At 43.1% G+C, this 20989-nt stretch overlaps 1 protein-coding gene across 1 annotated transcript in view; it reads right to left on the bottom strand.

Moving 5' to 3' along the window:
• Positions 1–1736: 1736 nt before the first annotated feature.
• LOC112252959 (PDZ domain-containing protein 8) overlaps positions 1737–20989 on the bottom strand; it is a 70038-nt gene continuing 50785 nt past the window's right edge. Inside the window, exons 4-6 of the mRNA XM_042323542.1 lie at positions 6932–7094; positions 6321–6777; positions 1737–6283 (exon numbers count right to left, since the gene is read on the bottom strand). Coding sequence (XP_042179476.1) covers positions 4516–6283; positions 6321–6777; positions 6932–7094 — 2388 coding nt within the window. The 3' untranslated portion in view covers positions 1737–4515. The remainder of the gene's footprint in view (positions 6284–6320; positions 6778–6931; positions 7095–20989) is intronic.

Here is a 20989-nt window from a genome sequence, read left to right on the forward strand (position 1 = left end):
CCGGTCTCCTCCCCTTCATCTCCACTGATTGAAGTGGATTTAACAAGTGACATCAATAAGGGATCATAACTTTCACCTGGATTCATCTGGTCAGTCTGTCACAGAAAGAGCAGGTGTTCTTAATGTTTTGTATACTCAGTATACATACACACTTAAGTTTGAGGATTTGAATGGCTGACTGGGCCCTGGCCTGCACATGTCATTAGTGAATTTTGTGTGCAGTCAGTCACCAGTATTAATCCACAACACAGGGCCATGAAGGGCCCCCCCTTTTTCCCCACCCCCTCTCCTCTCCTATTTGTCCTGAAGCAGAAAATGAAAATAGACTCATCCACTATTCTGCTTTTTGTCAAAATCATGGTGATCTAACAGAAAAAGCCAGGCATACAAAGCACAGCTAATAACTGTCAAATATATATGTAATTGTTTGGAAAAGTGCATTTATTACAAACCATTATTTGGTTCTTCAAGCAAATCTGACATCTAGATATCCTGGAAATATGTAAAAATCTTTGAAAATACTTTAATGCTCTTGCCACAGAAAAGCACAATAACCCATATTCAAAATGTCAAATAAGATTGCATTTTGAAGTATATGGACTGTTATTTGCCGAACCCTGGGTTTGCTGGATTGCAGGTCTGTTTGAATGGACACTCGAATGAGTTTCATTGTATATTAATGATATAAGCAAAATTGTCTGTGGTGGAGTTGACAGAGATAATTACCTGATAACGTCAATATTAGTTTCATTATTTTCTAAAATGTATATTTAAATTCGCCGCACCCTTAATGAAAATATTTTTATGTCAAGATGGCTACTATTCTGAGAGGTTGTCGTTATTTTGCAATACATTGTTGGGTCATGTAGGTTACATAATTGATTATATATTGTGGAGATTAATATATTTTGTTGTCATTTGTTTAGGTGCGAAATGTATTGCACACATGCACAAAAATGTGTGTGTGCTCATGTTGGTGTGTGTGCCTTCTGACATGTATGTCATTGGTTTGTGTGTATATCAAATACTTACTAACTGGTACAAAAAAACTAATGTTGACATTTTATAATCTGGACTGGTTGTTTACGTGTAAAGTGTGCTGATTGTGTAATATATGTTGATACTCAGTGGGGATGGGAAACAAAAATAAATGTTGTATACTCTGAAAACGTGTTCGGATGGAATATGTTAACATTAACATTGGATGTCCATTTATTTTTCATTTTTAAACAGTACATTCAACCATTCTAAGTTTGCTATGTTTTTAAAAAATATGATTAATTGTTGACTGAGGAGAAATGACACCTTTTCTTGATGTCTTGGAAGCAGTAGTGGGAGACATGAGGATGTTGGGGGACCAGACTGGGGATAGGGGGGTGTCACCAGTTCCCCATGTTTGAGACAACACACTCTAATCATCATGTCCATCTCACCACTGGGCTCCAATTACTTACCAGATGCTCAAACAATGATTTCCCATTCCACCAAGGAACTGTCAAATATAAACAATGATTTCCCATTCAACCAAGGAACCTTAACAGTTAAAAGACAGCCATCGGTCTTGTGCTATCTTTCCCTGTGTCTACAGAACAGGCCAGTGTGAGAGAAAGGCCATTAGACCAACTTAATGTTAAATTGACTGAGAAAATACCTTAAAGTCTTACAGTACCTTCAGAATGAGTTCAGTATTGCTTAATTCAAAGAGTATTTAGAGTAGGAACACACAGGAACTCAAATGGACTTCAGGTGAGCTTTTTTATTGAGGCCATGTACAATAGCGCTTCATCACATGATCCATCTCTAGAACCGTGTACAACATCCCTCTTACAAAAACAAAATTCCGCAGCAGGAAGCCATGACACTATGTTAGTATACTGTGAATCGTAGGGAGAGACAGATCAGGAGCGTACGAATGGGTTTAGAGAGTACAGAGTTACAACAGCAGCAGTAGCAGAAGTAGCATGACAGCCCAAAATGTGTTTTTGTTTACTCTTCTCATGAGCTCAATTCCAGCCCAGGGGTCCCAAGTTACCTAACGTTCAGATACGGTTTTCTATGGAGAGAAACAACGAGAAATAGAAAACTGAAGAATCCTTTCCCGATTATCACTTTTGTCTTCATTTCCTACAAAAATATTGCACGACAATCTGAATATACAACAATTGAAGAGAGATCAACAAGTAGCAGCCAAGCCAGCTTCAACAAGAGCATCACGTCTATTGCACAGAATTTAGTTTAGCTTTCTTTCCCCTTCACCCTTTTTCTTCCATCTCCTGTCTGACCCAAAGAGCCACTTCACCATCTCTGGTCCTATGCTGAAGCAATGGCAGCACAGCCACAGAAACGCACTGTGATTTCAATGAGCCTGGTGAGAATAGAGTAGAAGTCATAGGCTGTGTCGAAATCCTCCTTGCCTACTACTTAAACTGCATACGGTGTACTAATCGTACTACATACTATTTAGAACATACTGTTGAGTACAAACGTATGCAGTCAGCAACAAATATCAACATACTACGCATCCATACTGAGAAGGCGTCATCGAATGCGCGCTTGTTCCCCGCCATTTAATATTTTTTGTAGAGCGTGCTCCTTGTTCGGATTATCAGTTGTTCTCGAACAAACGTGGGTGTGAAAAGACAATTCTCTTCCTCAATAGTGTGCAGCGTATTCTACTAGATAAAAAAGCTGAAATGAGTATGACATCCGGGCATTTAAAGTATACTAGATTTTCAACATTTCACATACTATAAAACATTCTTTTTTCCCCCACATATTCAAACAGCCTACTATTTAGGAGTATAGCTATGGGTATTCGGGCACACCCGTAGTGATCCTATCCAGAGGCTTTGGGTCCCTTGAGAAGAGAATTACGCTTTCCTTATCCTAAAAGCAGAGCTTTTCCTTCTGTGCCTTACAACAGTTGTAATAGTTTTGTATGGAGTTTGTTTGTGGCCTGTCATGATGACATCACTGTATTGGGGTACAACAGTGGTTGCATTTCTGTAGAGGGTTTGTGCTGGACTGTATTTACACATACATAGAAATGGACATACATTCGTCCATAATTGAGAACAACTTTCAAAGGCCAAGAACTTTACACAATCACAGCCTAACTGCTCTGAGTATTTATCAAAATCAGACCCAACACCCGTCACCAAACCACATAAATAAAGACCGATATACATACAATAAAACAAAAAGAAATCCACGTGTTCCTGTATCTTACACAACAACACATCACAAAATGAACCAAATAAATGAATTTTCTGCCATAAATACATAAATACTTTGCATCTATCAATAAGAATTTGAACAGCAAGCATTTAGTCTCAAGTAACATGATCGGATAAAACCACCACCACCATCATATTTGAGTTGAGTTTTAGTTCAGGGTTATTATATCCATACAAATAAACCATTTGGATGGGGGGGGCAAGAAAACAGGTGCTTAATCAAATAACTTAATTAGAAACAACTATTACATCCCTATATCCCTTCCCCCAGAAAAAAAGTAACAGAAAGAAATAACATGTACAGTTAATATGCTGGTTAAACAATGGGTCATATACATAGTCAAGCATGTTTGGCCTCGGTGACAAACACTAAACCGAGGATGACAGGGATAGACCCCTATCTTCCCCACATTATTGCCCATTTCATTGAATTATCACATGAGCTTGTAGTTCCAGAACCTCCAAAAACTAAAAAAAAGAAGAGAAAAGTCATGGGTGACCTCAAAAACTTGATTATGCATTAATTAAAAGTACTCAAACAGAAGATATGACTGACATGAAAAGTACATAATCTGAAACAAAACACATTTCCATATGGTTGAGTATATACATTATATATTATACACTATATATATATATATTATACAGTATATATATATATATACTGTATATATATATTTTACACTAATATTTATTTCCTTGCCCAAAGACAATTTAGATAAAAACAGAACCATTTGCAATTTGCATAGCTCCTGCTATGGTGATCACATTTTGATTGTAATCTTATGCCAAATTTGAAAAGCGGTTGCTGTAACTTGAAGTGATAAAATATCGAACAGTTCCATTTAAAACATTGAATACAAACATTTAAGCTCACATTTTCAAGCAATAGGAAAATATGTTTTGTTTCAAGGTGCCTTGTAAGTAAAACAAATGAATTAACGTCAATAAAAGCTAAAATAGAATGGAATATTAATGTACAGTATGTTTTCAACTTTTATTGAATCCAAACACTTACAGATTGACTTGGGAGACTGTTCTTAATGCCAATTGAAGCAGGTCACAATCTAGCTTTCCAGCTTCCCTTTAAAAGTATGACTAAGAAAACTAGAAAAAAAAACAAGAATGAATTGCATGACCGATTGGTTTACAAAACAACAATTGCACCCTCACCAGACCACTTCAGATAATCTTCAGATGGTAACCTAAACCCCACCACCCCCAAAGAAAAAGATTCCAATGATTTTGTTGTAAGTCTCAAGCCCATGCCTCATCCTCTCTAGTGGAGCGCCTCCACACAAATCTGCTCCTCTGTGATGTCATCCAGCAGCTGAGCCTCCACTGGGCTGCATATGTCACTGTCATAAACCTCTGTCCCCAGTATTGCCTCCTCCAAGGCCCCGCCCTTGGCCTGGAGGCCATGTGGCTCCGAGGGGGAGGTGCCGGCACTATCCACAGACTCCAGGTCCTCGATGCCTGCCCGGTAGTGGATCATGAGCAGGGTGAGAGCCTGGAGCCTCTCCCCAGACTTGGCCAGGGCGGCCGTGATCAGAGCCTTCCTCCGGGCGTCCCCAGTCTCCCTCTCCTCCTGCATCAGGGCGTTGTTGTGCTCCAGCTCCTGGTCGATCTCCTGCTGCAGCTTGTCCAGCATCAGCTCCAGTTTCTGCGAGCGCTCGTCGGTGGGAAGGCCCCGGTACAGGTCCCGGCCGATCTCCTTCACCGCGATGAATACACTGTCATCAAGTCCTCCCTCCCTCCTTACCAGCTTGGTGGTGACGCCGGCTGCATGCTTGGAGGGGCTGGCCCCGGCATAGGTTTCTGTATCGCTGCTCTCGTTGTCTGAGATGTCGGGGGTGTGCACCACGTCGGGCACAACGTCAGCCGCTTGCTCTGCCAGCCGGCTCTTGGGCACCTGGCGCAGGTTGAGCAGACGGGAGCCGGTGTTGATGATGTGGCGGCTGAGGCCTGTGGTGGCGCGGTTGATGGTGGACTTAGCCTCCGGGTCGGCACTGCGTCGGTCTGTGGCGGCCACGCAGAGAGGGTGCTCGGCCAGGCACTTCTCCTGGCACTTCTTGTGGCAGACGTAGGAACAGATCATGCACTGGGAGGCAGCCTTGGTCCACACCTTCTTCTTGCAGTACTCGCACCAGGTGGGGTTCTGGAACTGGGTGTCCTGGAAGTTGTGGCGCACCTCCACCAGCTGCATGGTGCTGTAGGCCAGGTCATCACTGGGAATAGAGGAAGGCTGCTCCCTCTCCCTCTCCCTCAGCTCCTCGTCCGGCATGCTGGCCTTCTTCTCCCGCTCCGCCAGCCCGCCGCACGTCTCTGACTCTCCATCAGCCAGGTAGCTGAAGTTGAGGATGATGTCTCCGTAGCACAGCTTCTCGTTGAAGCCCTTGTGGGTGCTGAGGCTGCGCAGGGCGGTGCGGCTGACGCTGGCCCTGGGCTCTGGGGCTTCCAGCCTGAAGGTGCTCTGGTACTCAGATGAGGACGTGGACAGACACTCCAGGGCCACGTGCTCCAGTGTCAGGCTGACGTGGCCCAGACACAGAAGGCTGCCCAGCTTGAAGGGGTCTTTGCACCACAGTGCCACGTTAAGGTACTTATGGTTGCTTTCCACCTCTAACACCACAGAGGCATGGCCCCAGTGGGCCGTCCGGTTGCGGAACATCATCTCTGAGGACTCCCACATTGAGTGATCCTCCATGCTGTCTCGGGTGTTGATGGAGCTCTCAGAAACCTTGTCTTTGGCCAGGTCCTGCTTGCTGGGAGTGGAGGGGGGCGCTGGCGGCTCTTCGCAGTGTTCGGGTGATTTGACTGCTGGCTTTGGTTCAGGCTGTTTCACAGGAGTCGTCAAAACACTGCCTTTGTCACCATTGCTTCCAGTGGAGTGTGTTTGAGTCTTTTCTGGAGTTTTCTCAGCCCCGTTGGTAGCTTCACTCCCCTCCAGCAGACTTTGGGTTTCAGAAGAGGCGGACGTTAATTTAATGTGGGGTCTAGGAGGCACCGGCGGGCGAGTGGGGGGGTGGAGGGGGGCCGGTGGGGCGCTGTGGCCCCTCTCCTGGCTCAATGCTCTTGTGTGGCGAGGGCTTTGGTGTGGGTGGGGATCTGGCCGGCGACTGAAGCCCTGCCAGGTTCATTTTGCGGTTGAGGATGGGCGATATGCTGCCGAGGGGTTTTGAGGCCAGATTGGTCACAGTCCTTTTGGGGCTTTGGTTTATGGACAGGAAATCCTCCTTGGCCTCCGCACTACTGCTAAGGGGGTTAGGCTTGGGGTCCACAGTCAAGTCTTCAAACTCACAGTCCATGTCTTTGCTGTCGGCTATGTCGGCGAGTGTGGTGATGGGGGCCGGGTCCTCCTCATAGCCCCCCGGCGGAGGGATGAAGCTGGGCTCCTCTAGCTGGCCCAGCCCCTCCTGGACGGCTCCCAGGCCCACGGTGGGACTCTGGTGACGCACAGGCCTCTCGTACAGGACCAGCACCCTGTCCCCCGCCTGCTTCAGCAGTTTGGGCACTTGGACAGAGGATGTCACTTTGACACCTGCCCGGAAGAAAAATAACATGTTAAAGTCATATTTATATACCAAAACAACATGCATTCCAGTGTTATTGTATGCTACTGATCTTAAGTCACTTCAAACATTCTCCGGGTTGCCAGATCATGCTAGTTAGGTTGCATGGTTTTAGGGTCTTACCTCCAATGGCGATGAGTCGATCGCCCCTCTGCAGGTCTGCCAGGGCAGCAGGAGAGTTGGGAGTGACCGTCTCGATGCTGACATGGACTGCGTCACCCTCACAGGCAGGGACGTGCCTGAACGTCATACCCACATTGCCAAAGGGTCCTTTGATCACCTCCGTCTGAAACACACACATTAGAACTTTCAACTTAGCATCACTTTAAGCTTGCTATGGATTTCAGAACAGTGAAGAAAATGCAGTAAGCCTTATCCTTTAGGCTACTCTGCCTTAAACCATCACAAAACCGTTAAATTGAAGAATGTTAACGGCAGCATACCCTTACAGCATACAAATATACAACAATATTAGACCTAGTTGAAGAAGTTCATTTCTAGACATTAAGTAAACATGCAGCTTCTTGTGAGGGCCTCCATTTATAGCAGAGGACTAAATGGTATATAAAGAGAGAAGACTAATGTTTCAGAACCAGAAGTCTGCCTCCACACTCCGGGTTAGATGACGATAAAACACTGCATGCTAATTCGGAGATAAAGGAAGGTCTGCAATTATGGGTCAATTTCACCCCTGGAGTTTACCAGATGCCTCAATCACTGTCACAGCACATTGAGCACAAGTCACGTATCCCACCATGCACCTGTTATGATGTCGGGGCAACCTGCTTTGTGTCTCCCTGGGCCAATGCAACATGACAACGTGTTGCTATAGTGCAGTACTTCTAATGTAGAGTCCCCCCTCTTCTATGCAGATTCTCATAATACCATGTCATCATGGGACGATTCCAACTATCAAAATGGCATACACACCAACACAACTATAGAATTGTGGAGGAAGTTGATGTCTGTCAGATCTTGAATGTGAGGTCAAATGTGATGAGAGATTGATGGTTGTGGGAGGAGAGGAAGAAGAGGGGATAGGTAGGAGGGGAAGTGGTCTGGGAGACAGAGGGGACTCAGAGAACCCAGAGAGACGGAGACAAACGACTGTAATTTCCCAGCTGTCATTTGTTCTAATTCTCGAGGAGGCCACTGATTGAGTTAGGGGCGGGAATGAAGAAGCAGATGATCTATACGAGTTGACAAGCAGAGGGTAGTTGATTCATTTGAAGCTGACGGATGATTTCAAACCTTGGATAAGAACCTTCAGGAGAAATTTGGCGATAAAGAGATCAGTCCAGAACCTAAGCTACATGTGGGTCTATCACAATGTGACACGGTAGGCAAGAACAGCTCATAATGGTCTCTACTTCTATTAAAAATGTTTCAGGTATTTTTATGACAAACAAACATTTTACTGTTGCACAAACATTTGGAAATCAAATGATTGTGCAAACATTCAGTATTGCTGATTATCTTGACTATGTTCACACATGGTTTAAAAAGACTTCCAGTACTATAGAAACATAACAAATAGTGTGTGAACCATAAAAATAGCCTGTAGGCCTCGTCACAATGGTGGCAACTGACAGGAATATGGTGTGGACAGCAGTTGTTCAGTCAGTCCTATTACCGGTCTCTAAATCCTGTAGACCAAGGAACCTGCCTTTTCATTTGAAACTTTCCTAATTAATTTAATGCAGGTCCCTGCCTCAAGGCTCAACCGGATCTGGCCACATTGCACCCCTTTCCTAGAATGCCCTAATTACATTTAAAAGCCAACAGGTGTTAGTGGGGAAACAATGAGGGCTGCAAAGCAAATAAAACACTTTAAGTTCACCCAACGATGTACGGCAGCTGTAAAGACAACAAAATGTGCACAAGAGCCTATAAATCGTCAAGCTATTGCCATGTTAGGCTACATTGTGCACAAGTCAATGATGAAGAACACTGTGCATCTTTGAGTAGCCATTTGGTAGTGTCTCATGAATAGCTGGCCCGCGCAAGCAATATTTGATTCTGAGTTCTGATATTAGCCATTTGGCTGCTGGCATATACTCTCTCACACAAAGCCAATTTTTCACATGTGTCAAAACTCTTCCATCCAGTTGACAGCATGGTCTTGTCATAATTGAGCAGGAAACAATACATATATTGTATGTAGGAAAGTCAAACTATGGGGCACAATCTTGCCAAAGAAAACACATTTTTCCCCCTTTCTAATGGAAGAGGCCAGTGAGATTCAGAAGAGGGTCTGAAACCACTTACAGACAAATAAATAAAGCAATTCAAGCTCAACAAGTAGCTGGGCAGGAGTGAATATCAAGGGTGCTGCTGCTATTACTGAGGCTAATATCTTCTTTGTGCCAGGAGAGGAAACGCTGTGTGATCTAAACCTGAGGCTTTCATCTGAGGATGTCTGCCTCTGAAAGCATTGCACTCCACTTCAGTCGCTGGTTATGATGCATGTCAATCGCAAATCACACACAAGGCTGCGACTGACAAAAGACAATTGAACATCAGATCGAATGGCCTGCTATACACTGCTATAGTCACTAAGCAAATTCAATTGAGTGAAAACCATCAGCTGGACCCTCATGTGTTTCAGCATCCATCCTGAAGAAATACTGATCTCTGCATTAGCCATTCAGTCAGACACAAACCTAAAAAGCATTCAAACAAAAATGGTTTTCATGTTACTGCACCAGCAGTGAGTGTTTCACGGTATCAATACTTTGTGATAAAGCTCAGCAGGAGGGTTAGGCTTGATGCTCATCTGTATGCCTTAAACAGATCTCCTACACATCCTATTCATCTGATAGGCCTGTCACCTCTTGAAGGCGCCTACTAGAACTACAGAGTAGCTAGTAAGACTAAACAAAAGAAGAAAGAGTGAATACTCTCTGTTATGACTGTTCTACAGCAACACCCTGAGAGAGACATCCTGTGTCAATGTCCCTGTTTTCCCCAACAGAGGGGGCTTCATTATCCTAAAACGCTCACAGAGAGGCGTCATTGAGCGGCAATTATGGTTTTACTTGCAAGGATGAACGCCGACTAAAGGGCAATTACGGAGGAGACGGTGGGAGCTGTGTAGGATTTAGCCAGGCCAATAACGTCAGGGAGCAGGTAAACGGCTGCTGCCTCTCGCCAGGGCCGTGGCGTGCAGTGCCCGCTCCACATCCATTTACACCGCTGCTGTACACAGTCCCTAAAGATCAGAAGGTCTGGCCCACAGATGGCCTATCTGTCATTAGCTGAAGAGGCCACACACCTCCCAGAGGAAGAATATTCATTCATCAGCATAACTGTCCCCTGGAGCTGGGAGTACAAGATGTTACCATTTTCCCTTGAGTGTCATGTAAATGCAGTGACATAACACTAGAAAGCTGTGCAGTTAGATGACGAAGTTGAGGGGCAGCAGCAAAATACATGGTAGAATAAATCTATGCTTGTATCTCTAAGTTACAGCACTTCAAGTACTCATACTGAAAAATGTTCACCATGCTCTAAGCTATGCGGTGATCATATATTTTTCTGTAAAGGTAGTAAGTTTGGTGAGTCAACACCATTTATGACTAATGCAACTCTACTGCATCCTTTGTTCATTTACTGTTCACAGGGTCCCATGTACACTACAGGAAGCATCACACTAAAAACCACAATACACCCACAAACACAATTGTATGCTCTGCTAAGCTAACACATTGCCTTTGAACAAAATGTATAAATACGTGACATTGTGCACTGCAATTGTAATGACAGGCAATTTGAAACTACAATTGGTGAGAAACAAATTACCCATGTAGCAGATGCCAAGATTTGAGCAAATATGCCAAGTGACATCAACGTTTGAGGTACATGGATGGTTTACTGCAGAGCGTGTGTGTGTGTGTGTGTGTGTGTGTGTAGGTGTTGAGGGACAGTCATTGAAGCCATTGTGCTGATAAACACAGTATCCTTGTGTATACACCTGTTGCTCGAGCGATGCCGCTGTCCAATCTGCCTCCTCCTCCACCCCCTGGGTCATCTGCATACGAGAGCAGAGTTTTTTGTGAAGTGCAAATAGTGCCCTCTCCCCTCCCACGTGATATGTGCACAACACTCACACATGGCGGACAAGATAGAGAACCCCTACTGAATTTAGTAATAAGACCACTACTCTCTCCCAGGTGCTCATTAAATGGAAAAATCCACCCCAAACCACAAATTCCTATAACTTAGTGTTAAATAACACTAATATGTGACAATAATGTTTTGTGTGAACAAATGTTTCATTTTGTCATTATAATAAGGTGGGTATCAACATGTGAAATCTGTTGCAGCTCAAGTCGACTATAAAACCCGCAATGCCCCATGGGCCGGCTGCAAACGTAGCTATACACAATAATACCAAAGTTAATATCAGCATGTAAAGTAGCTAGTTAGCTGTAAAAAAAATCACCTAGACAAACCGCACTATCAATTTAGTAGTCCAGAATCTCACCATTTTGTGCCACAGAGTGGAGTCTGATATTCGCAATGGCACAATGTAATGTACCCTGGATTGAAGAGGAAGACAAATAGGAGAAATGTGTTGGACCCTCTTGAATATATTTTTTGAGGTAGGAATACAGCAAAAATATGATCAATGGATCCTTCAAGAGAAAACATTGAAATCTGACATGTATGATAGATGCTCAGATACACATGAACACATGAAATGACCCTGGGAATTGATAGAACATCGCACAGAGATGCACAAAAACAACACAACAGTCAAAATGGGTGAATCGTTCATTTGGAGAATGTGATCCCGGTCCCACAGCTCTCCTTCAGTGTTACAGTTTAATGTTCACTGATGCTTCATTCAACTAACATAAGAGAAACCAGCATAACCTCTTAAAATATATTTTCAGCTTGACGTTAGTAATCGTTTCAGCTTGATGTTAGTATCCAAGTATTCATAAAAATAATGTGTGTCAGTAAACAAGTTTCTGATTATTAAGAAATCAGTGGTGGTCAGTGACGTTTAAGATGAGAGGACAATTTTTATTTTTATGATAAAGGCCTTATTTCTATTACAACATATTGGATGACTGTCATTCATATTACATTCGACCAGCTCAATGAAACATAGATAGATTTAGGCTACTACAAATTCAGTTATGTTTTTCCCTGTTTCGCCATTTGCTTCCGTTTAAGAAGCGTTTTACAACCGGCTGAATTAATACACCCCTAATCACATGCAAACACAGTTCACATTGATAGCAGCCACTTACAAACAGCATGATCATTTTGGCTGGCCGTTGTATAATTCCTTCTTACACAGACGCGCTCACCTCCGCTCACCTTTACCCTTCGCTTGTGGACTTCAGTGCACGACACAACAGCTGTCTGACCAGGCACAAAAAAAACTTTACAAGCCAAACCTTCACATCATAACCACTAACCTCTACAGGCAGCCTACATTGTTGTCACCATGTTAGCTAATGTCAGTCAACATAGCTACTAGTAGTAACGCGTTAGTAAACCTGCTACAATCATGCAGTACAGTATACAGTCAGCGATCAGTTTAGCAGTTAAACCGGCAGGCCCCAGTGGCAATAAACCAATAAAACCTTGACTTGGAAGAGTTCCAGTGTTGGATAGCCATAGTCAGCTAGCTAACATAACATCCTGCTCTGTTTGAGCCGGGTGTTTGAGTAGACTAAACTAGCTAGCTGCATTCGCTAGCTAAGTGAACAAAATATAATTGTCTCTTGCTTCTCCATAATTTAAGAAACTAATTTGTTCAAACCAGTTCAACTATTGTCTTTCTCTTAGTCAACTACTCACCACATTTTATACACTTCAGTGCTAACTAGCTGTAGCTTATGCTTGCAGTACTAGATTCATTCTCTGATACTTTGATTGGGTGGACAACATATCAGTTCATGCTGCAAGAGCTCTGATAGGTGTGAGGACGTCTTCTGGAAGTCATAATTAAACCTTTGGAAGGGGGTGAGAACCACAAGCCTAATAGGTTTTGTATTGAAGTCAAGGTACTCAGGAGTACGGAAACTAGATGTCCTCCGGCAACACTATGGTGATACAGTGTGTTTTAATCAATTATTTGATGACATGAATATATTTAGCATAGTTAAAAAAAGGTTATCCTTTATATAATTTATGTTTCACTTTTTATTTTTATGAATTTCACTGAGGATGGTCCTCCCCTTCCTCCTCTGAGGAGCCTCCACTGTAAGAAATTGAATAGACTGCGGATATAAATAATGGTGTTGATCATAAACAGACCTGAAATTCAACTAACGGAAAACAATGGGTGCCAAAAAAACAAAAAAACTCCTTTCTACAGAACATTTCTTTTTAAAGTTATTTTTTTGTGGCCTTGTACCCTCAAACTACATTGTTTTATTATTTTATGTGGGAGATTTATCTCAAACCTGAGCTGAAGCGACAGAGTAATCTAGTTAACATTGACTAAGAGAACAGACAGCTCTTGGTTGCTTCTCACTGAGGAGAAAACAAACAGGCAGTGTAGCAACAGTGAATGGCCCAGATGTAAATAGCACAATTTACTGTCTATTTCAACAAACCTCTCATATCTGTGCTGCCTTGGAGAACAAATGAAAGGTTAATATGACTATTAAGCAGTTATCACTGCTTTAAATACACAATCTGTAGCCCCATCCTACACTTGAGTAAGAATACAGTCAGACATTTTCTTTGAGTCATCATGTTATAGTATTTATTCAAATCTCAAAGACTTGGCCAGTACTGAAAAATGTATTCAATAGTCTGTAGATACTATGTGTCTGTGTATTCTTTGTTATTATGTAGCCAAACAAATTCATGTGAAATTCAATGACAGCGCAATGTTAGATAAGTAGCAAGATAGATGTTCAATTGCAGCACTCCCTACTTCTTAAATGAAGGTCCATGTGTAGACAGACACCATGTTAGATGCTAGACTATAACACAGCAATATCATGACATTAGGAGGAAAAAGGTGCAAAACTAGAGGTTAGACAAAACATGCAAAACAAATGCTTGCAGTGATCTCACTATTCTGACAAAAGGCAAAACATGTTAACGATACCAGCCCCTTCTTTTCCTTATAATACTGTTTATAGGCCAAGTAGTGCCACAGCCGTAGCTAAACCAGCTTCATCGATGCGCTGCTCGGGTGGTCCAAGGTTGCACGTGAGCAGAGCATCTGCCGGATGCTGGTTGGGGCAAACAAATCCTTTTCCCGGTCACTAGGCTGCCCAGTAATCTAATCTAATACCACATGTCAGATCGATTTGTGTATGGTTATAGGGTACAAGTCCCTGCAAGGCAGGCAGGCAGCAATTCGCTGCCATGTTCAATTAGTGGCACCATCGGAGGAGCCTTGGATGGCCACTGGCTATGGGGTCCACATGAGCACTGTTCAAGTTGATTAGCTCCTTTAGAAAAACACTTGGAAATCACAGTTGCAAATTTGAGGGCTCCTAAATGAAAAAACCAGTAAATAAAACATGTTGACCCCAACCATTTGAAAGGTCTCCATTTGGTTTGGCTAGATTGGGCTGTTTTTTTGCTATATAGAATAGAATGTGTGAGAGATTGAAAGAGTGTGATTGTTTTATATGGCTGGTTATGGCTGCCTGTTTAACAGATTATTGTGTATCATAATGGAGGTTTCATAAATAATCTGTTTGGGATACAAAGCAATGCAAGCTGGACTTTTAATTGAAGGAGAAAGCAAACACGTAACTGATATAATTATTGCCTGTCATGGTTGCCCTTTTCTCTTTTGTGAAAACTCAAAACTCTAAATCAGTATTACCCCATCTCCACCAGCCCACTTACAATTTCAACATCAGAATTCATTGAACCAATCAATGTTGTCATATCAGTAAACACTGAAATTAAAGTAGGAAAGCATGAATGGTCCTGATATCAATGACTCAAAGGTTTAAAAAAATGTTTAAATGATGCAACCTATTCAGGATGAATTACCTTTGTTAGGTTCTTATTTTTCAGAGTAAATAACTCACGGACACTAGAGAAGCTTTAACCAAGTTTAATTCTTCCCAAAGGGTCATCACAGCTGTATTCAGACAGCCAAACATTTCTCACCATCACAGGTATATATATCCCACTTAAGACACTCCTCTCGTTCTCACATCCATACATCTTAAGGTTCCACAGGAAAAGGGTAGTATACCCTTATTACTCCATTCAGGGGATCTGACCTGACCTCAACCCCTCCTTCACCTAATCCATAGAGGTCCATCTGCTTCCCCTATAGCAATCCTTTGATCTCCTCCCTCCCACCCAGCACATTCCACAGCCACTCTTTCTACAGATCTCACTCCTTATATTCTATGGTTCTAATCTATCATTTATTTTTATTTATTTTTTATTTCACCTTTATTTAACCAGGTAGGCTAGTTGAGAACAAGTTCTCATTTACAACTGCGACCTGGCCAAGATAAAGCATAGCAGTGTGAACAGACAACAACAGAGTTACACATGGAGTAAACAATAAACAAGTCAATAACACAGTAGGAAAAAAAGGAAAAAAAAGAGTATTTAATATCACAATGTTCAAAGTTTAGCTGATTCCAACACCTTCAAAGAAAAAATAGCGGAGGGTAAGCAACATATGAAATGAGAGCATAAAATGACACAGTTACAGATGAGAAGCACAATCTGAAAATCCACCAAGTGATCCAGAAGGTAATAAGTTTCAGCATACCACCCTGCATCCCACTGCTGGCTTGTCTAAGCAGGGTCAGTCCTGGTCAGTCCCTTGATGGGAGGAGACCAGATGAGGGCACGCAATCTCCTTAGACTGGAGGGAAGTGAAGGGGACATTGCCCTGCGTAGGGTGCTGTCTTTCAGATGAGGCGTTAACGGGTGTCCTGACTCTTTGTGGTTATAAAAAAAATCCCTTTTCACTTATCGTAAGAGTAGGGGTGTTAACCCGGGTGTCCAGACCAATTTCCCAACCTGGCCCCTTTCAATCATAGCCACCTAATGATCCCTCTGATTGGCATATACCACTCTCCACCATGACAGCAGATGTGTGGTGAGTGTGGTGCTTCTACACCTGCATTGCTTGCTGTTTGGGGTTTTAGGCTGGGTTTCTGTACAGCACTTTGAGATATCAGCTGATGTACGAAGGGCTATATAAATCAATTTGATTTGATTTGTTCTGGCACAAAATGGTTGCCGTGCATCACCCAAGTGGCTGCTACACATTGGTGGTGGAAGAGTTGAGTTTCTCCCCTTACGATGTTAAGCACTTTGAGCACCTACAGTAGGTGGAAAGAACCTATATAAAGTGCAAACAATTTTATTTCCTTTTTCTAATCTTTGACAAAGCTCGACAAAGCTTGCAGTCAAATTTATGCTTGTGTTTGTCATCAAGAGGTTCTTTGAATTTTCATGTTGCTACTGTGGCTTATGATAGCAGACCGGCTTCAAAAGCAAGGGGACAAAGGAGTTGTTATGGAGACGGAAGCGAACACAAAAAAGGTGCTCGTCCGCTCGTCCACCCCCCCCCCCTTCCTAATTTGCACTTGCATATACAGCCTCCCTTGTAGGTTCTTCACCCACACGTAGTCCACTCAGGTCCGTTTATAGCATGTCCATTGTCCTTCACGCCCAAAGAATTATCTCTCATCAGCATCATGCTTGAACAGTTTTCCAAAATGGAAATAAAACCACCACCTCTCATATCAGCAATTTCCTTTCAAACAGCAAAGAGAGAGAGGGATGGCATGACACACTTTTTTTCTTTTCCTTATCACATTGGTATTTAATTCTTTCTTCTTCATCCTTTGAGCTCCAACGTGCAGCTAGGATCGCCAGCTGCCACTCAGCTCTCTGGAACTTTTCAGGGCTGACTTGCCTGATTAACCCCTCCTCAGCTTGCTTTTGGAACTGATTGGAGCCCGCAGGTAAACAGCAACACAGTGCATTAGTTTGGTCCAGCCACAGTATCAGTCTGGCTAACCACAGTGTATTAGAACATCTCCTGCCAACTAGCCGACAGCACCTCCTCCAGCACCAGTCTCTCCATTTGCCATTTTATTAGCTTTCTGTTTTGGGGCTGTACTTGCACTACACATCGTGTGTACTATCAGTTTTGAACAGAGGAAATACGAACTGCAGCAGAATAAATTCTAAGAAATTACAATTACCATCAATTTATTTCAAACTGAATAAAGTTAAACAGAAGATAAAACATGGACATTGTCAGATGGAATACAAAACTAAAGTACTCCTTCAGTTCATCTGAGCAGTTTGCCAACCTGTGTGATCTACTGTATAGCCTAAGATTCATCTGCTTTGAGTCTAAGGGCTTATTTTCGGCTGGCGTTAGGGCGTCACTAGTGTCAAACGATCAAATCAAATCGTATTTGTCACATGCGCTGAATACAACAGGTGTTGACCATACTGTGAAAAGCCCTTAACTCTATTTCTTGAACTGCATTGTTTAAGAAAATATTTACTAATTAAACTAAAGTAAAAAATAAATAATAAAAGTTACAAAATTACAAAACAACAACGAGGATATAGACGGGGTACCGGTGCCGAGTCAATGTGTGGAGGTACAGGTTAGTCGAGGTCATTTGTAAATGTAGGTAGGGGTAAAGTGACTATGCATAGAAAATAGACCAGGTGGTCATTTGATACATTTTTCAGGAGTCTTATGGCTTGGGGGTAGAAGCTGAGCCTTTTGTACCTAGACTTGGTGCTCAAGTACCACTTGCCGTGCGGTAGCAGAGAGAGCATACTTTGATAAGGGTGGATGGAGTCTGATAATTTCCTGGGTCTTCCTCTGACACCGCCTAGCATATAGGTCCTGGATGGCAGGAAGATTAGCCCCAGTGATGTACTGGGCTGTATGCACTACCCTCTGTAGCGCCTTACGGTCGGATGCCGAGCAGTTGCCATACCAGGCGGTGATGCAACCGGTCAGGATGCTCTAGATGGTGCAGCTGTAGAACTTTTTGAGGATCTGGGGACCCATGCCAAATCGTTTTAGACTCCTGAGGGGGAAAATGTATTGTTGTGCCCTCTTCACGACTGTTTTGTGAACACCAAGGAATTTGAAACTCTCGACCTGCTCCACTACAGCCCTGTCAATATTAATGGGGGCCTGTTTAGCCCTCCTTTTCCTGTAGTCCACGAACAGCTCCTTTGTCTTGATCACATTGAGGGAGAGGTTGTTGTACTGGCACCACACTGCCAGGTCTATGACCTCCTCCCTATAGGCTGTCTCATCGTTGTCGGTGATCAGGCCTACCACTGTGGTGTCGTCAAACAAACTTAATGTTAGTGTTCGATTTGTGCTTAGCCACAAAGTTGTGGGTGAACAGGGAGTACAGGAAGGAACTAAACACGCACCCCTGAGGGGCCCTGGTGTTGAGGATCAGCGTGGTGTATGTGTTGTTACCTTACCACCTGGGGGTGGCCCGTCAGAAAGTCCAGTTGCAGAAGGAGGTGCTTAGTCCCAGGGTCATTAGCTTAGTGATGACCTTTGTGGGCACTATGGTGTTGAACGCTGAGCTGTAGTCTATGAATAGCATTCTCACATAGGTGTTCCTTTTGTCCAGGTGAGAAAGGGCAGTGCTGAGCGTGATTGAGATTGCTTCATCTGTGGACCTGTTTCAGGCGGTATGAGAATTGGCGTGGGTCTAGGGTTTCTGGGATGATTGTGTTGATGTGAGCAATGACCCGCCTTTCAAAACACTTCATGGCTACCAACGTGAGTGCTACGGGGCGGTAGTCATTTAGGCAGGTCACCTTCACATTCTTGGGCACAGGGTCTATGGTGGTCTGCTTGAAACATGTAGGTATTACAGACTCGGTCAGGGAGAGTACATATCAGTACACTTGCTCTGAGAACATGTCCTGGTACTCAGTCTGTCCCTGCGGTCTTGTGAATGTTGACCTGTTTAAAAGGTTTTGCTCACATCGGCTACGGAGTGCGTGATCACATAGTTGTCCGGAATAGCTTGTGCTCTCATGCATGCTTCAGTGTTGCTTGCCTCGCGTCACTGGGCAGCTCGCGGCTAGGTTTCCGTTTGTAGTCCATAATAGTTTGCAAGCCCTGCCACATCCGACGAGCATCAGAGCCGGTGTAGTAGGATTCAATCGTAGTCCTGTATTGACACTTTGCCAGTTTGTTAGTTTGTCTGAGTGCATAGCGGGATTTCTTATAAACTTCCGGATTAGTGCCCCGCTCCTTGAAAGCGGCAGCTCTAGCCTTTAGCTCGGTTCGGACGTTGCCTGTAATCCATGGCTTCTGGTTGGGATATGTACATACAGTCACTATGGGGATGAAGTCATTGATGCACTTATTGATGAAGCCGGTGACTGAGGTGGTATACTCCTCAATGCCATTGGATGAATCCTGGAACATATTCCAGTCTGTGCTAGCAAAACAGTCCTGTATCGTAGCATCATCTGATTACTTCCTTATTGGAGCAAGTTACTGGTACATCCTGCTTTTGCTTGTAAGCAAGAATCAGGGGAATAGAATTAAGGTCAGATTTGCCAAATGGAAGGCGAGGGAGAGCTTTGTATGCTTCACTGTCTATGGAGTAAAGCTGGCCGAGAGTCCCCCCCCCCCACTGGTTGCACATGTGACAATGCTGGTAGAAATTAGGTAAAAAGGATTTAAGTTTGCCTGCATTAAAGTCCCCGGCAACTAAGAGCGCCGCGTCTGGATGAGCATTTTCTTGTTTGCTTATGGACTTATACAGCTCGTTGAGTGCATTCTTAGTGCCCACATTGGTTTGTGGTGTTAAATAGACAGCTACGAATTCTCACAAGGCACCCCAACCTTCTCCATGTATCCCCGTCTTTTCTTCACACTAATGACAGGGATTTGGGCCTGGTCTCTGGGAAGCAGTATATCCTTCAAGTCGGACTTAAATAAAAAAATCTTCTTCCAGATCGAAGTGAGTAATTGCCGTTCTGATGTCCAGAAGCTATTTTTGGGAGTGATGCACTGATATTACATTTTTGGCCGACACCTATATCCAATATTTTCCTTGCAAAAAAAATATGATACCAATAACCGATATTTACAATTGTTGTGGCCTTTTAAGCATTCTAGTACAGTTAAATAGTTAACACACACACCTGGATGCACCAGTCTAAGGCACTGCATCTGTGCAAGAGGCGTCACTACAGTCCCTGGTTCGAATCCAGGTTGTATCACATCCGGCCGTGATTGGGAGTCCCATAGGGCAGCGCAAAATTGGCCCAGCGTTGTCCGGGTTTGGTCGGGGTAGGCAGTCATTGTAAATAAGAATTAGTTCTTAACTGACTTGCCAAGTTAAATAAAGTTTACACACACAAACTAAAAAGTTATTTTGTTGGCATTTACGTATGTTCCCATTACCAGTAAAAAACTTAATCAATACCTATTTCTTTCACTTACTTGCTGTGCTGTTTCGTTGTTCATTTGTTCAGTCGTTTCATTCTCAACCAGGATTTCTATGGAACGCCGTTTGGGTCTCTGCATGTCAAACAAGATACACGTCAAATAACGCTATTTGACGTGTCAAATAAGCTTGTTGACCAATCAGGACCTGAATATGACTGCACGTCACATAATAATTTAACCCGTTCATTGATTACACTCGTATTTCATGTCACAATTCATCGATACATATGCTATGATGCTGGTAAAGTTGTCTCGCGCACCTACTACGCTGGTCATTAAAAAAAAGCTTGCTAGCTCATGGATGCAAATATTTTTCTTCCCCAAAAACAGCAAAACGACAATGTTTCAGTAGCTATCGTTAGCTAACTAACAATATAGCTAGGTGTCATCTAAAATAACCCTAATTTATAAGACAATTCTTATTTGATTAATGGTGGTCAGACCCATCAATGTGAAGCTAGCCACAATAGTGGACTTTGCGGTTAGCCTTCAATATAAAAGTATGGCATAATTCTACTCTTTGTATTCATTTGCATTACTATCACTGATATACTTTTAGTTTGAAAGCAAACCTCAAAATCCACTATTGTTCCTGATCCGTATTGTGCCTAGCTTCCCAACACATAACCTGGTCCGGTCGAGCCTCACTAGCCAGAAGAAGCTAGTTGTCTGCTTATAACGTTAGCTTTGGGCAACAGGGTTAAGTAGCTGGCTAGCTATTAATTTTCATATTCTGAAGTTCA

The sequence above is a fragment of the Oncorhynchus tshawytscha genome, linkage group LG06 (genome assembly GCF_018296145.1).
Source record: "Oncorhynchus tshawytscha isolate Ot180627B linkage group LG06, Otsh_v2.0, whole genome shotgun sequence".
Classification (NCBI taxonomy): domain Eukaryota; kingdom Metazoa; phylum Chordata; class Actinopteri; order Salmoniformes; family Salmonidae; genus Oncorhynchus; species Oncorhynchus tshawytscha.